General features: G+C 43.6%; 3 protein-coding genes across 7 annotated transcripts; all 3 read left to right on the plus strand.

The window, feature by feature from the left end:
* The first annotated feature begins 1,575 nt into the window (after positions 1-1,575).
* actc1b (actin alpha cardiac muscle 1b) lies at positions 1,576-4,873 on the plus strand. Its single transcript, XM_029493583.1, has 9 exons — positions 1,576-1,621; positions 2,666-2,816; positions 2,929-3,057; positions 3,249-3,359; positions 3,450-3,534; positions 3,831-3,992; positions 4,076-4,267; positions 4,356-4,537; positions 4,631-4,873. Exons 2-9 carry the CDS (start codon positions 2,688-2,690, stop codon positions 4,772-4,774), a joined length of 1,134 nt encoding a protein of 377 aa, XP_029349443.1. The 5' UTR covers positions 1,576-1,621; positions 2,666-2,687; the 3' UTR covers positions 4,775-4,873.
* A 525-nt stretch (positions 4,874-5,398) lies between these two features.
* On the plus strand, positions 5,399-16,004 carry grem1b (gremlin 1b). 2 transcript variants are annotated; one of them, XM_029493650.1, is made up of 2 exons: positions 5,399-5,422; positions 15,128-16,004. In XM_029493650.1, exons 1-2 carry the CDS (start codon positions 5,399-5,401, stop codon positions 15,446-15,448), a joined length of 345 nt encoding a protein of 114 aa, XP_029349510.1. In that variant the 3' UTR covers positions 15,449-16,004. The 2 variants fall into 2 exon arrangements, with proteins under 2 accessions (XP_029349510.1, XP_029349509.1); XM_029493649.1 differs by lacking the exon at positions 5,399-5,422 and having other exon boundaries at positions 14,900-16,004.
* Positions 5,616-11,886, plus strand: arhgap11a (Rho GTPase activating protein 11A). 4 transcript variants are annotated; one of them, XM_029493648.1, is made up of 13 exons: positions 5,616-6,231; positions 7,071-7,138; positions 7,214-7,310; positions 7,397-7,653; positions 7,829-7,992; positions 8,075-8,215; positions 8,460-8,534; positions 8,887-9,060; positions 9,160-9,289; positions 9,397-9,501; positions 10,182-10,327; positions 10,438-11,554; positions 11,615-11,886. In XM_029493648.1, the coding sequence occupies exons 1-13, from the start codon at positions 6,103-6,105 to the stop codon at positions 11,880-11,882; spliced, it is 2,871 nt and encodes a 956-aa protein (XP_029349508.1). In that variant the 5' UTR covers positions 5,616-6,102; the 3' UTR covers positions 11,883-11,886. The 4 variants fall into 4 exon arrangements, with proteins under 4 accessions (XP_029349508.1, XP_029349506.1, XP_029349505.1 ...); XM_029493646.1 differs by having other exon boundaries at positions 9,397-9,505; positions 10,219-10,327; positions 10,438-11,886; XM_029493645.1 differs by having other exon boundaries at positions 7,071-7,310; positions 9,397-9,505; positions 10,219-10,327; positions 10,438-11,886.
* Positions 16,005-16,424: the final 420 nt, after the last annotated feature.

A 16,424-nucleotide genomic window follows, 5' to 3' on the forward strand; every position in this document is an offset into this window, starting at 1 on the left:
AGTGTAGAAGATGTAATGTGTCCAGTATGTGTTCTTCCAAACCAACATTCAGTTTGTAACCAGACTTTCTGTTATGAATTTACATTTTCCACACAGGCATACAGATCCAGATCCAGATGACATCATCAGTGGTGACCAAACTCCTCCAGAGACACACAACTCACTTTCAGTGGCATCTTTATTTGCAAAGCGTCACGAAGAGCACTGTGACTAATTGTTGCTGGGTAGAAAAGCCTGATCATGAATCAGACCTTCTTCAGTTATCAAAGCGTCATTAATCTGATCTATAAAAGTCTTCTTTGTAAAGCAAATAACTATGAGATACTTAAACCGAGCCCAGCTTCTATCTGGAGAGATAGAGAGTAAATACAGCTATAAATAGGAGGTGCTGGTGTCTGGCATGACAGTGCTGAACAGAAGAATGCTCTCACATACCTTCAGCTACGATATAACCTCCCTCTTCTGAGTCAATTCTTCCTCACCTGATGGTCCGTATCAGGATGTTTCCTTTATAATGACAAATAAATGGTGGATGTTTCCCTGAGATCTGACCATATGTGATGTTTTATTTAGGAGTGATGTATGAACAAACAATATGCTAAATGTTTGTAAAACTCCTGCATAGATGAGAGTATTACCTCATAAGGTACAGTGTACATCAAGGGAAACTATGCGGTTAACTGGGTGGGACAAATATGGAGTTCCTCTTTGCAAACTCCCAGCTCTTGCACCTCAGTGGCTGAACATTAATGACTCTCCCGCTCCCCATAACCCTACAAGGAGACAGCTGGGCCAATCAGCACATAGCACTGAGAACGGCTGGCCACTCAGAAAGCCAGATCAGACAGAGAGCCCAGCTGGACTTATCGTCAGCTGTTCCACACGTTGAGGAGGCTCAGCTCACATTCCAGCCATGTGGTTCACAGACATATACTATGTTTTCATTTCCTTAACAAGGCACCAGTGATGCTGTCCTGACTGGGTCATCATAGAGGGCCTTCTAGGTGGCTATGACTGTAGTAAAAGGGACATATCCGTTTAGGTGTCAGAACAAAAGAAATTAAAACAGATTCTACATTACATTGACACCATTATTTGATTCTGACATATCATTTGATAGTCATAAAATTATGCTTCAAGAGACATGCAAGCTACATATTTCACGAACCACCTAAAACCCCCCAAAATATATACTTAATGTATTAAGTGCCAAATTAATTTCAGATATTTAATTTATGTCACTATTTACTGTTTGAATAAATAGTAACTAAATAATCGAAATGAAGACAGACTCCCCAATAAGAGCCCACTCCACTCTTTACTTCTTGTTAAAAACAGTCAGTAGTATTCCATCACATCCTTTCTTTTACTTTTTTCTTTCTTGCTATTATTTAATTAATAGAGTGCCAGTCAAATGATGTATTTGTAGGGAAGTCCAACCATGTATGTAAAATACACGTTCCACCAGCTTGTTGATTTTTGCTGCCAGCTCTTATTTGGACTTGTGTGAACCCCTGGCCCCGCCCCAGGTCCCTAGAACCAGTCTGAGTCTTATTTAAGGGGGCTCGTCTCACCCTCAGCCGTTATCCCAGTGGAAGCATCCATCTACCAGTGCACCTTGGTGAGTACATTGCCCGTTTCAAAACTTGTTTCACTGTGCTCATCAGTGTTATTTGAGTGAATGAGTTTTATTAACTCTGTGAAACTGAAAAAATTATTCTTAGATGAATGATTGGATGGAATAACTTCATCTGGCTGATTGTTTCCTTAGGTTGTGGTTTCTAAGTGAACTGGTTGAGTTGACTATAGTTAAAACTGGAGTTATAAGTTATGCTGGTTGGATTGCCATAAAGATGCTGAAGTTAACACTGTAATTATTGGCCATCTACTGTGATAAATATACCCTATGCTATGTTAAGAGTCTTTGAGAGAGTATGCACAGGTCACAATATACCTCATACAAATCACTACACTACTCGAAAGTCAAAATAAGCTGGCCTAATTCACTTCAGCTTTGATGAATGAAGTAGCTGGGACACACCAGCCACATAGTAAAACAAGAGGGTGTGCAAATAGATGAGTGCTGCCAAAGCTTTTTGACAACCTCTTCTAGACCTGAAATAGCAAGAGATCCATGTGTCAGTTGTTCACCCCGTTAATCACTGTAGGGGTGCCTTGCTTTAAATAGATCACAGGTCTCTCCGTTATGCCCCTTTTTGGTGCTACCTCAGCAGCTCTGTGAGAGCCCACAAACCATCATGGATGTGAAGATATGGTATCAGTAGTTGTACAACAGTGTCAGCACCAAAATAGCACCCTAAGCCATTTTTAATTTGCTCTATATTGATAGTGCCCATGAAGTGGACTGTGTTAGTGCTTCAAAGTGATAATACCTTAAGAATAGTTAGGGATTGGTGCTTGGCAGGCTGGGGATTAGAGCTAATACATTAAATAATCATATGAGTGACTGAGTGATTATGTCACTTACTCTTACAGATAAAGCAGGTCCAGCCACATCGTCACATCATTCCAATGATGGCTGTGGCTGTTAAATTCTAACAGGACTTGGTGCCATGTGTTATGGTTTGCAATTCAGGCAGCTATTCCTAACACGTAGGCTAAACTGTCTGTCTGTGTTTTTTGTCCCCAATTTCTCAAACTTTAGACCATCCCAGTAAAGACTAATCATGTGTGACGACGACGAGACTACCGCTCTTGTGTGCGACAACGGCTCTGGCTTGGTCAAGGCTGGATTTGCCGGAGATGACGCTCCCCGTGCTGTCTTCCCTTCCATTGTTGGAAGGCCTCGCCACCAGGTACGTTTACATCAGTCCACATCAGAACCAGCACAATCCTATTTTGTGTTATGAGTTAGACTCTAAAAGTAGCTTCCTTTATCTTAAATTGCTTTAATACTTCCTCTCTCAGGGTGTGATGGTGGGAATGGGTCAGAAGGACAGCTATGTAGGTGATGAGGCCCAGAGCAAGAGGGGTATCTTGACTCTGAAGTACCCCATTGAGCATGGCATCATCACCAACTGGGATGATATGGAGAAGGTGCGTGTTGACACTGAGATTCATTTGCAACATTCGTGTTGGCTAAGCTGTTGAATTCTTGAGAAATCACAGCCAGCATCGTAATGGCTTCTTTATTTTTAGATGTGACGCTTTATTTATAGACCCAGTTGTTGTTGAATGAGTCTGTCGAGGGTTGTTTCAGTGCTAACACCAGCTGTTCTCTTTGTCAGATCTGGCACCACACCTTCTACAATGAGCTGCGTGTGGCCCCGGAGGAGCACCCCACCCTGCTGACTGAGGCCCCGCTGAACCCCAAAGCCAACAGGGAGAAGATGACTCAGGTGGATTTGAGTCACTACGCTGATATTTTGTCACGTATATGTTCTTTCTTTGAAACAAATTTCCAACTTTGCACTTGCTTTTCCTTTTAGATCATGTTTGAGACCTTCAACGTTCCTGCCATGTACGTTGCCATCCAGGCTGTGCTGTCCTTGTATGCCTCTGGTCGTACCACAGGTCAGTACACTGCAGCTTTTTCACATGGACTCTAGCCAATCCAATATCATATGAAGGTAAATTTTTAAATAGCTAAAAGAGACACACTGAATGCCTATATCCTCTGCCTGCAGTCTCATTGTGAAATGGATGTGTTAATGCCACTCCAGTGGGGTGCATACCTGGTGATGTCAGCAGCATTATATAGTTTATGATGTGAGACATAGTTTAAGAGGACAGAGTTGTATTTAGCTATCAATCTTCATCCGTGCAGGCATGCATGTCTAAATGATCCCTTTCTGCTTTCTCTGCCAAAGGTATTGTGCTGGACTCTGGCGATGGTGTGACCCACAATGTCCCCATCTATGAGGGTTATGCTCTGCCACATGCTATCATGCGTCTGGATTTGGCTGGTCGTGACCTGACTGACTACCTGATGAAGATCCTGACTGAGCGTGGCTACTCTTTTGTCACAACTGGTAGGCATATACCATCATGGCTATTTAGTCTATGAGAGATGTGCAAGTGTTTTTTCTCACAGACCAAACTTTCTATTCCTCAGCTGAGCGTGAGATTGTGCGTGACATCAAGGAGAAGCTGTGCTACGTGGCTCTTGACTTCGAGAATGAGATGGCCACCGCTGCTTCTTCTTCTTCCCTGGAAAAGAGTTATGAGCTGCCCGATGGTCAGGTCATCACCATTGGCAACGAGCGTTTCCGCTGCCCAGAGACTCTCTTCCAGCCTTCCTTCATTGGTGAGTCATTATTCACATCTGTTTCCTGGTTGTTCTGAAATTTGTTGTCCTTATGACAAAGCTCATCTGTTGTGCATGTGCTGTGCAGGTATGGAGTCTGCTGGCATCCATGAGACCGCCTACAACAGCATCATGAAATGCGACATTGACATCCGTAAGGACCTGTACGCCAACAATGTGCTGTCTGGTGGTACTACCATGTACCCTGGTATTGCTGACCGTATGCAGAAGGAGATTACAGCCCTGGCCCCAAGCACCATGAAGATCAAGGTGAGAGAACTACTCTTGTTATTAGAGTTGATGTGAAATTACCATGTGAACCAACACTCAGTCAAACTAAAATTATATTTATTTCCCGTCAAGATCATTGCTCCACCTGAGAGGAAGTATTCCGTATGGATTGGAGGCTCCATCCTGGCTTCCCTGTCCACCTTCCAGCAGATGTGGATCAGCAAGCAGGAGTACGATGAGGCTGGCCCCTCCATTGTCCACAGAAAATGCTTCTAAACACACAACCAACCTCCTTTTGTCCATGCATTTGTATGTTGTCTCCTGTATATATATGTGTATGATCGATTGTAATAAAGATAAGCCCTTGTGATGGTACCTCGTGTATTGTTTGTATTGTGATGTTTCTGAAATATGGAAACATAAGAAACGTTCATTGAATGTTCCCCATGGATTAACATATATAAGAGGAAGAATAACAATTGATTGTGTGTCAGGCTAGAGGTGTCCTGTCAGCAGTTATAGAGACATCTCTCTAACCGTGCTGCCAAGGCTCACGGCAGAAAACTGGTAGATCGGCAACCTCCATCTGTATTTTTCATTTATATCCCGGTTCATGCACAGCTGTAATATTATATTATTTCGATATTATAACTATGATAGATATATACTTTGTTTGTCCTGAGGGAAACTTACATGTATCATTCATACACTGTGGGTCTTCAGTGACCAGGTAGGCTAAAGTGAACAGCCATCATAGATGACAGGCGGAGTAATCATTTCAGCTTCAGTTGGCTTTGGCCCAAAAGGTTACTCTAGCAAACTTGTGTATTATATGCCAAGCGAAGCAAACCATGCTGCTCTCCAGTGTTTGAAAGCCGTGCTTTCTCAGTACCTACTCAAATGACAGCTACAGCTGCCACGCTGGTTCCGATGAATGAAATGAACGGATGACTTGGAGGAAAAAAAAAAAAAAAGATTCCCCGCCCAGCGCGGTTGCGCTTGGTCATAAAACACGCGCTCCGGGGAATGTTATTCAGTTCCAGCCAATCAGCGCGCAGAGCGCAGGGAGCGCCTCTGTTTGAATGCTGTGCGGAAACAGGCAGAGCCGCAACCGACCCGACGGGCGAGCCGCAGCACGATGCAGTTAGCCAGAGAAGCTATTCACTTTTTCCGAGATTGTGGTTTTTAACGATCAGGTAGCAGTAAGTAGCATTTTAAAGTCGTGCTGCCGAAAAACGTTTAGCTTGGTACCGAGGCTTTTGATATCCCAGCTGGCTATCGTTAGCTAGCCGACTGCATCACAACGGAAGAATGGAGTTAGCGTCTGAATAGGCTTTTATACATATGTGTGTATATTTATATTAACTAACGCAGGTCAACTCGAAAACATCTCGTTGGTATTTTGCAATCGGTAGGTCGCTGTCGATCTCAAACCTGTTAAAATCCAGGGGAGGATGAGTTAGCGTCGGAAAGTAGCAGAGAGGCTGAAGAAGTTAGTTCGTCTGCGACTGTCGGTTTACTTTGGCCTGAAGAGAAGACACAGAGCGGATTGTTGAAAAAAAAACAAACAAAAACAAAACAAAACAACAACACAGAGGTGGAGAATGAAAGTCATGGAGAGAAATGTGATGAGATTGGTGGCCGTGCAGCAGCTCCGCACTGCGTACGGGATCAAGACGAAGAACTGGAACAAAAACAAAGCAGCCAGCTGCAAGTCGACAGTCAGCAATACAGTAAGTATAAACCAACCCCCTGTGCATCGGATAGTTATTCTGCAGTGTCTGAAACGTCGGCCTGTTATTGTGTTGTTGTAGCCAACAGGAGTCTCAGTGCTGGACGTGCTATTGTTGGGGCTGTTGAATGAAATTAGCATGTCGGTGAAGGCGCTGAGCCCGCTGATGGGAGCCATTTGTTCCCACTGCGGACTCTTTGTTTGGCCTTTCCCCGGAGGATTCACACCATAAACCCTCTTCTTCTTTTCATGGCCAGCAACAGGAAGCCGCGTCAGACAGCTCGTTTTCGCCCAAATCACTTTGACACTTCGATGGGGGTATTTTTGCATTTCGGAAATATAAGTGTGTTACGTTGAGTTTGCAGGCAGACAATCCGAAGACCGGTTTGTTTCCTGTATTAGTAATCGGCTCACAGGAATCACAAGGAGACTTTGACTTTCTAAACGAAATCAGCACTCAGTGTCAGCAACTTCAACATCTGTAGAACGGCCCACTCTGTTTGCGTTAGGCAGTTCTGCTTCCCTGGAAAACACTGACCACATGATCATTTTATTCATTTTGGTCACAAAGCACCATAAAGCTGAGTGATCAGATACAGTAAAAACACGAGCTGTTGTCCCCTTTAGGTTTTTTTTTCCTTTGTTAGTTTTTTTTTTCCCCGGAAACAACATTGAACAAAATGTTCCCAAGATTCTGACAAATAAAAGGTGTGATGTTGTTGTTTTTTTCCCCTCCAGACTTATTCTATAGCTGTGATTTTTGTTTTTTCCTAATATAATTGTCAAGTATTTTGTCATCTCTCATTTTTTTATTATTCTTACTATCCCCCCACCCCCCAGACAAAGGTTTTTGGAGTGTCCCTGGAGAGCCTGCCTTACTATAATATGGAATGCGGGAGTGTGCCAAGGCAAGTTTCCATACATATACTTGAACTTTATTCCCCTTTTCTGCGACCTACACTTACATGTCTCTGCCTTTCTAGCTTTTTGGTTGACGCGTGTATGAAGCTGATGGCACATGTTGACACAGAGGGCCTGTTCAGAAAATCAGGGTCTGTCATCCGGCTGAAAGCGCTCAGGGTGAGTGATGGCTACCGTTGACCTTGCTTTCAATGAGGACCTTGACTGAAACTGCCTTAACACAAGAGTCCGTTCTGTTTGTCCAGGCGAAGCTAGATGCAGGTGAGGAGTGCCTGTCCACTGCGCTTCCCTGTGATGTAGCTGGTCTGTTGAAGCAGTTCTTCAGAGAGCTGCCAGAGCCTGTGCTGCCCACAGAGCTGCAGGAGGCCTTCCTCAAGGCCCAGCAGCTCCCCACAGAGGAGGACAGGACTTCTGCTACCCTGCTACTGTCTTGTGTACTCCCAGATAGAAACCTGTGTGTTCTCCGTCACTTTTTCGACTTCCTCCATAACGTGTCTCAGAGGTGCCGGAAATGTCTTTATCTTTCTATTACTTTATTGTGACATCTGAATTATTTTTGTTTAAATCATTTACAGATACCCACCTCCAAATAAGATTTAGTTTTATGTTTTAAACCAACTTATTCATTTTTATATTCATATTTACACATGTTTTTTTTTTTTTTTTGTTAATCATAGGAGTGCCGAGAATAAGATGGATAGCAGTAACTTATCTGTAATATTGGCTCCCAACCTCCTCCATTCTGGAGATGGCACAGAGAAGATGAATGCCAATATAGAGAAGCGCCTCAAGCTTCAGGCAGCTGTCGTACACTGCTTCATCAAGAATTCCCACAATTTTGGTATGACTTGAACCCTGCACCTTTTCTGTGTGATCGTCTGCACTGTTGCTACAAAAGTAAAAAATTTGTTTATTTGTGACAGGCGTGTTACCACAGTTCCTTCTAGCGAAGGTTCCAGCCATGATGGGCTGTGAGGCGGGGATTCTCTCCCCTACTCATGATGAACTTGAGGAGCTGGACCTAAACTCAGGGATGAAAAGGAGAAACAGACGGAGCTTTGGCGGTAAGGCTCCTTTATCAGAGATTTAATGCTCTGGTGAAAGTTATAATCTGCAACTTCCTTCCACCAAACAAGAAAACTTGCCCCTCTCATCTCAGCTGATCAGTTATACTTTAGATTAAGTTAAATGGCAAAGCCCAGCTTAAAAAGGTTATTACCCAGAAAAGTAGCAGTATTTTTTTGGAGTCCTGTTTTGCAGAAGCAGTCAATGCTGTTTTTAAATAATTTGGTTTGTCTCACATTTCAGATATGGTCAGTGGTGCTCTGAATAAGATAAAAACTAATAGAACACCCACACATGTCTCCCAGTCAGACAGTCTTGGTATGTACTGTGGTCAGATGAGATGTATGTAACTGTATGTTGCTTGCCACGTGGCACGATGGTTGCAATCCACCTGCACTGTCCTTTTAAAACCGTCAGCTCTTCTGTTCTTCCAGAAATAAAACAAGCTCTTTTAAAATGCATCAATTGATGTTGATCAGATAAGTGTCATTGAAATGTGGCAAAATCATATTTTTCTTTAATGCCTCGTCTTGTCTTTGCCGTTCTAGCTGTCTACAATTCGCATGAATCTGCTTATTGCTCCCAGCGCTTTGACTCAGAATCATCTCTGGAATGTTTTTGAATACAAAACATCAAATCAAGACATTAATTCTTCTGTGATTTTTGCCAGTCTTTTCTTCTGCAACCCCCGTGATTGCGACACCTACATCCAAGCGAAAGCTTCCTTCGGAATCTGGTCATTCTTTTGGATTCTCAAACAAGAAACGTAGATCTGTCAAAAAGAACCTCGGGCTAGATTTACTTCCCAGTGTATTGTTCAACGGAGTCTCCACTCCTGGATCAGGTAGTGATTAAGGTTTGAGCAAATGGGCATCAACTATTCTGTTGTCTCTTAGGCTTGTTGTTTAAATTGATTTAATTTCTTTCCTTTTCTATATTCTAGCTTATAGTGCCTCAGGGGTCTTGGACTCTTCCCAGAATGCCCTGTCCCCAGCAGGGAAGTCCAGAAGGCAGCCAGTTACCTCTGTAAGGAGGAAGAGTCGACGGCTTAGTAACAGACATGCTGTTAACAGGTATACAAAAGGTTCATTTTAAGCATGATGAGTTTGTAAAATATTAACCCACACACTAAAGGCCATTTAACTTATCTTACTGATATTTGACTTTGTATCTTTTTCAGAGTGGAATCCGGACGGGCTGGTTGCTTTTCTCCTAAAGTTGGCAAGAAAGAAGCAGCACGCAAGGCTCTGCGCTTGCGTTTTAGCCTGGGGAAGAGCAGCAAAGACTCTGTAAGTGTGGTTGCCTGACAGACACTCCTCTTCCCTGGTTCACACTGTTCGTCAATGTAAATCAGGCAATATCTGCAATTAATTGTATTCAGATTAAATAATATGTTTGCACTGGTGTGATGTCGAGGTAAAGTGGTGCACAGAAGCACTTTCCTATCATGTAACATGCCTGCTTACTCTGGGTCGCTAACACTTGACTAAAATAGCATGGTTTGAAAACAAATCTCTTTTTTTTTTTTTTTTTTTTTTTTCTCCTCTCTGGAGAATTTTACATTTGTAATAGAAAATGGAATTGTTACATATTTGCCTGGTACAAAGGCTTAGGATATTTTGTGTTTCTGAGTTAATCTTAAGTGCTCAGGTGAAGGAATGTTATTGTATACAATAAAGTATATACAGAGACAATTCTGTCACCTGTGCTGGGAACATCGGGTAAACTGTTTACGACTTAAGTTACATAACTATCTAATGCTCTATAGTTATATGTATATTCTTGACTTAATAAAAGGTTGTTGACCAACAAAACTGTTATCTTGTTTCTTCTGAGTGATTTTTATCATCCTCTGAAGAACTAACAACAAATCATATAATTAACATTAATTATTACATTTTGGGGTAACATCTGTGGGTCCTTTTTAACTGAATAATCTAAACCTTAATCTTCCTTGAAATTTCTTTCATCTGTCATTTCTCATTCCATGGTGGTGATAAAGGGATCTGAGTCCATTGGCTGGCGACTTGCCACTCAGGAGAGCACGACAAGTTTTCATTTCACCAAAGAGTTCAGTCCATCAGCTCTCCCTGGAAAAACTGAAGGCAAGAGTAAGTAGTCACTGAAGAAATCGCATTTTTCCCCCCACATCTTCATACCATTGAAACTTTATCGAGTATAATGCAGTCTATGACTTTAAACGTCCCATTTATTTTCACAGGCACCAAGCACATCAGCAAGTCTGAAGACAACCTGCTCACACCCCAGTGTGACTCAAGTGCCCAGCGGACATTGTGGAGTGTGCAGACTCCTGAGGGAGCCCCGGCTTTCAGCGGAGGGTCTTTCACAGACACACCCATGAGCATGTGCCTGAAGAGCAACTATGTGTCTGAGCCAGCTATTGTCATATCCAAGTCTCCAGCTCTGGTCCGCCTCCCCAAGAAGCTGTGTTGTGCTTCCAGTGCCGAGAGCCTGGAGAGTGAGGGCTCCATCAATGAAGACCAGAGTCGAACCAGCCAGAAACAGCTGATTCGTGAGAAGACCGTCACAGAATCAGGAAGTGACCTCCAGGCTGTCATACAAGACTCCTTTACTGAAGTAAAACAGACAGAACCATCGGAGCACATCAGAGTACCTTCTGGGGACACAGAATCTTCCAGATTTCCAAAACAGCAGACTCTTCTGCTTGGTGAGCAGAACATCACCTTTGGCCAGATTGAATTTGCTGCTTTGTCTCCTTTGCATATTGATAGTGCAGTGTTTGAATCTGATACACACTGTAGTCCAGCAGCAAAGACTGACAATAGTTCTGTTAGTGACGTTCCTTTCAAGAGCTTGAAAAGTTCCATGGCAGCAGACAGTGAAGGCGAGGCAGAGCAGGTGAACTGCAGCATGTTAATTGATGCGCTGGACATCCACAGTCCTGCTCACTTCAGACTGGGTGTCACCTCTGGACTGCAGTCCACACCATACCAGCCAACGTCCTGTCTTGAACTCGGGCAGGATGTTGGTACCAAAGCCAGTAAGATACATGAAAAAGATGAGTTTGGTACCAAACCCCAAAACCAACACCCCTTATCCCCATGTAGCCAGGAGACTGAAAGGTACCGAGTGGCAGACCACATTCAACACTTCAACAAGCTCACCATTTATTCTCCCAGAGGCTACAAGGCCAGACAAGTCAGGTCACCTCTCAAGTTCCAGCGCACCCCTGTACGTCAGACTGTCCGAAGAATGAACTCTCTTATGGAGGAGAGCAGGAGACCAACTAGAACTGCAAAATTCCCCACCGGCTCCAGCACGCCTGTGGTGAAGGCCGTCAGCCTAGAGAGTGGCCTGTCCCCCCACCCACATCTCCATCCTGTCCAGGGAGAGCCCCAAGTGACACGGGCCAACAGCATGGGCTCCAGAAAGAAACCACCTCCAGTGCCACCCAAAAAGCCAAGCACACTACCCCGTAAACCCAAACCCTCTGCTCTGGGTGACATGACTAACAAGGTCCAACCAAAGAGCGCAGTGGACTCTTGTAGCCATGATGCATTAGGAGCTCAGAGGCCTCTTGTGCAGCAGGTTGGAGAGAAGGACATAAACCATTATAGAGGTTCACCCAGGAAGCCTTTCAACCAAACTCGACTTATGTCTGCCACCAAGCCTGTAGATTTGTAGTTCTTCATGCTTTTTTTTTTTTTTTTTTTTTTTTTTTTTTTGCCTCTTACTATGCAGATCCCTGTCTGGTAAAAGTACATGACATTAAACAAGGCACCCAAATTATTTTAATCCATATTGAAATAAGTATTTTTCAGGGTTTTAATTTATTTTTGCTAGAGTAGTACCTGTATGTATGTCAGGGCCCATTTGGGAGATGTTCAAATGCCTTATTTGTTTTACATGAGTAAAACATGTTTAGAAACTTAATTTTGAAACATATCAACCCACAAAATTATCTTAAGTAGGCATTAGACTGTAGAGTTCAGTTGATGTGATGGTGTGACTGGAGATCTTTCTGATCAAAGCTGATGCCTTTATTTATACATCTTAATCTAATCCTTAGGTAGAAGTTTTCAGTTCCCTGAAGGTGAAGCTGTGTCCGTAATTACAGAATGTTGTCTTCATATTTTTGTCAGGAGCAGAGAAAAGGAAACTAACTTTTTTTTTTTTTTTTTTTTTGGGGGGGGGGTATATTTCATTACAGAAAAAGAAAACCTGAACAGTATTGGATCAAATCATCTGTTTATTGCTATTCCTTCGATTTCAAAACCGCTGAACAGTTCAGTGCTTTGCCATGAGAGCTACTTGACGCCAATAAAATCAAACACAGGAACCGTTTGGATCACTTATTGGTATCTTTAGACGCCACAAGGGGGCGTCCTAAAACTACAGCTCCTGACTGAACAGATGAGAGGACGATCAGTGAGACTAACCTGGAGGCCTTGTACACCATCTATAGCTGCCATTTACTATCACCAAACTTAGTTTTGGTGGATTTGAGTGGATTTTTATTTGGACCAGCAGTGAAAAATAAAGTCCCAGGTTCAAAACGCTATTTCAACCTTCTTAAAACCCACGTTGACATGAAAAAAATCCATTATTCTTGTAAAGAATCTGAGGAGTTTCCTCTCCTGGGGTGAAGGTCAAAATCATGTGGGGAGATTTATCTCCACATCCCAATGGGAGCTGACGTGCTTTTCCAGGAGTGGAAGGAAACACTGATCTCCCAGTTTAATGGCTGGCTGTGAATTGGAACATTACTGCGTTATGAAAGACTCATATTTCAGATTATATGGTGTGAGGGAGAAGAAAGATGACTGAAACCTAATCAAATCTAAAAACATGAATCAGGACGATCATAACTAAGGCGAAGGCGCATTTTATGTTTGAAGTAAATGTTGTAAATACTAGAGTTTGGTAAACCACAATATGGTAAATAATTTCAACAAATCTACTTTTAGAATTTTCTTTTCTCTTTACAACATGACGCAATCTAATGACGTCATCAAGTTTAACTGGCCTTTAAATGAATCCCAAAGCATTTAATTGTATTTAATAAATCCGTTATACGCCTTTGCTCCGCAGATTTTCAGTGTTATTTTTAACAGGTTTTGAAAAGGCGCTTTCCCTCACCCTTTCTTTTGCTTTTCCTTCACTATTAATACTTCCATCAAAGTCTTTACTATAAAACCAAAAAAAGCTCTCTGGAGAACCACACAGTCAACAGCGACATTTATAACGTTACATTTGTACCAACTTAATGGAAAGCGCAGGTATTCATTCATCCATCTTCAACCACTTATCCGTTTCCGGGTCGGCGGGGGTGCAGGAGCCAATCCCAGCTCACACTGGGCGAGGTCACCAGTCCATCACAGGAGTTCAAGTGTTATTTATTTATTTATTTTCTATTAGAAGCTAGAAAGGCTAAGTTTTTATTTTTAAATCACCCTCCCCTCCTGAAAAAGTTGCTCTTATTATTGGCTTCAATTGATAAAAGTTTAACAACCAACAAAAATGCCATTAGGAACAATTCAATGTGTTTTATTAATTACTGTTTTCAGCCGGATTGAGAGATGGAGGCCAGCCCATTGCCACAGCAGTCGGATTGTTTCTGAGATTTGCAAATGCGCAAATAAACGCGCAAAGGCAGAGTGCGCAATGACCTGTTGGTAAATCTGAAGAACAGCTGCGCTGCACTGACCACTTTTCCTTCAAACAGAAGTCATCAAGGCCCCAGTCCAAGCCAAAGAGTTTATGGAAGGAGTTTGAGAGAAATCGGATGAGACTCGTGATTTCAGTAAAATTGTCAGCTCCAGGTGTGTGCGTGATGTTTTCATTCTGACTGTAGCTGCTGTGTGTGCTGAGCATTCACAGGTGCTGCGCTCCGATCGGCCTCTTCGGGTTTTAACATTTTATTTCCTGTCGCAGCTTTAATGTCAGTGATCCCCGTGATTACACGAAAAAAGAAGATCAACAGTTTTACTTTTTCCATGTGCGCATTAAGTCCCGGCCAGTCTGTCTGTCTGGTCCGGGTTCAGGGAAGTGTTGAGGGGGCGGATAGTTTTGATTTTCTCTACATCATGCTTGGCCAATAATGTAGAGGGAACTGTTCTGCACATCTCAGCTGGCAGGCATTTAAAAGGGAGACAGTCCGGCGCTGGAGCAATTTGTATTAACCCCCCCCCCCCGGCCCCTGTCTATGGAGCGGCTGGTCTCCCACCCACCCACAGTCCCGCCACAGCTCAGCCGACCGCAGTAGGTGCGTCTCCCCTCGGAGGACTGACGGGATCAGATCGGTGGCAGAGGTTCGGACAGGTGAGTCTCTAACATCCAGGCTGCTCACTTTTCCAACTTTATTTAGATTTGCATACTGATTTTGGGACTTATGAGACTGTTGTCCACCGCTGTAGACTCTTTATTAGACATGTGAAGCCACTTTGGCTAAATATGGATTAATTCTTTCGCGTTAAAGATAACGAGTAGGCTTCATTGTATATATCTCTCCCTCACATTTAGGCAGAGGTAATTCAGGTGTGTGGTTGTTTTTGTTTTTGTGCTTTTTGCATGTGTCCGAAAAAAGAGAAAAGGCTCTCCGTGCGTTTTTACGCAGCGTAAAAGCTCTGACAGCTGTGCGTAACACGCTCAGAGATGAAAAGCTGCAGGTGATGAGTTGCTTTCTTTTTCTGCCCCAAAGGATGGCCAGCTCGACGCGTATCTTCTGCAGCATGGTTTTCATCATCGGCTTGATATCCTCTCCCGCGGACTCTAAAAGAAACCGAGGCTCACAAGGCGCCATTCCTCATCCGGACAAGAACAACCCGAACGAATCGGAGCAACAGCCGCAGCCTCCGCAGGCGGGCTCCGGCTCCCGGCAGCGGCAGGGATCGTCCTCACCGGCCGACGAGGTGCTGGAGTCCAGCCAGGAAGCTCTGCATGTGACTGAGCGCCAGTATCTGAAGCGGGACTGGTGCAAGACGCAGCCGCTCAAACAGACCATCCACGAGGAGGGCTGCAACAGCCGCACCATCATCAACCGCTTCTGCTACGGACAGTGCAACTCCTTCTACATCCCGCGGCACATCCGCAGGGAGGAGGGCGCCTTCCAGTCCTGCTCCTTCTGCAAGCCCAAGCGCTTCACCACCATGACCTTTACTTTGAACTGTCCGGACCAGCAGCCGCCCACCAAGAAGAAGCGCATCCAGCGCGTCAAACAGTGCCGCTGCATATCCATAGACCTGGACTAAACACACACACACACACACACACACACACACACACACACGGGCTGCCTGTGCTTTCCATACTCATTCTCTTCGCGGGCAGCACAGCTGGTCCCCCCGCCCCACACACACACTCACACACAAAAAGAGAGAGAGAGGCTGTCACACAGCCATGGGCACGTGTCTGTCTCCATCCGGGGATCTGCTCCACTTACACCAGTTTAGGCTGCTAACCTTCTGCTATCGTTCTCTTCTTGCACAACGTGTGAACAAATATGGACACATTTTTTTATGCAATTCATAAACCGTCCACATACGTTGAAATCGCAAAGATAATTTTACTCCACACCAGTTTGAAAACAAGCATCACTGCACGGGAACGCTGACTTGGAATGGGCACGTTTTACGCACGGCTCCTTCTCCCCAATGGGACTGAACCCTCCCCCGGTTTACTTAACATGTCACTGCTCCGACCGTCATTGTGACAGGAACACCTCCCTGTCCGATTTTATATTTTTCTTGTGTTTTATATATAGGTTTGTCAAAATGGATGTTTCCACTGTGTGGAATTTGATGGATGGAAGGCCACATTTGCAAATTGGAAAATGTGACTGTAGTTCGATATTCCAAGAATCCTTCACTGATTTCTGTGAATTTCGAAGTCCATCATCAGTAAAGATTTTTTTTTTCTAAGTTGAGTGCCTACCCAGATGTAGAGACATTGGACTTCTTTGTTAGTTGAAACGGACGATGTACAGTGATGGTTCATTCACTAGAGATTAAATAGTTGTAAAATGTAAAGCCGTCGTTGATGTAACCGGTGTGTTTATCCTTTTGATTAAATTATCCACGAAAACGTAAAATAATAATAATAAAGGATTGCTGGAATATTGTGGATATCATTTGAAACCTTACAGCAGTTTGAAGAAACCTAATCCCGTTCTGCATGCACGTTCACACTAAAATATATTTCACAGTAAAAATGAGAGAAAAGCTGGAG

This window comes from Echeneis naucrates, chromosome 22 (assembly GCF_900963305.1).
Source record: "Echeneis naucrates chromosome 22, fEcheNa1.1, whole genome shotgun sequence".
NCBI classification, from domain to species: domain Eukaryota; kingdom Metazoa; phylum Chordata; class Actinopteri; order Carangiformes; family Echeneidae; genus Echeneis; species Echeneis naucrates.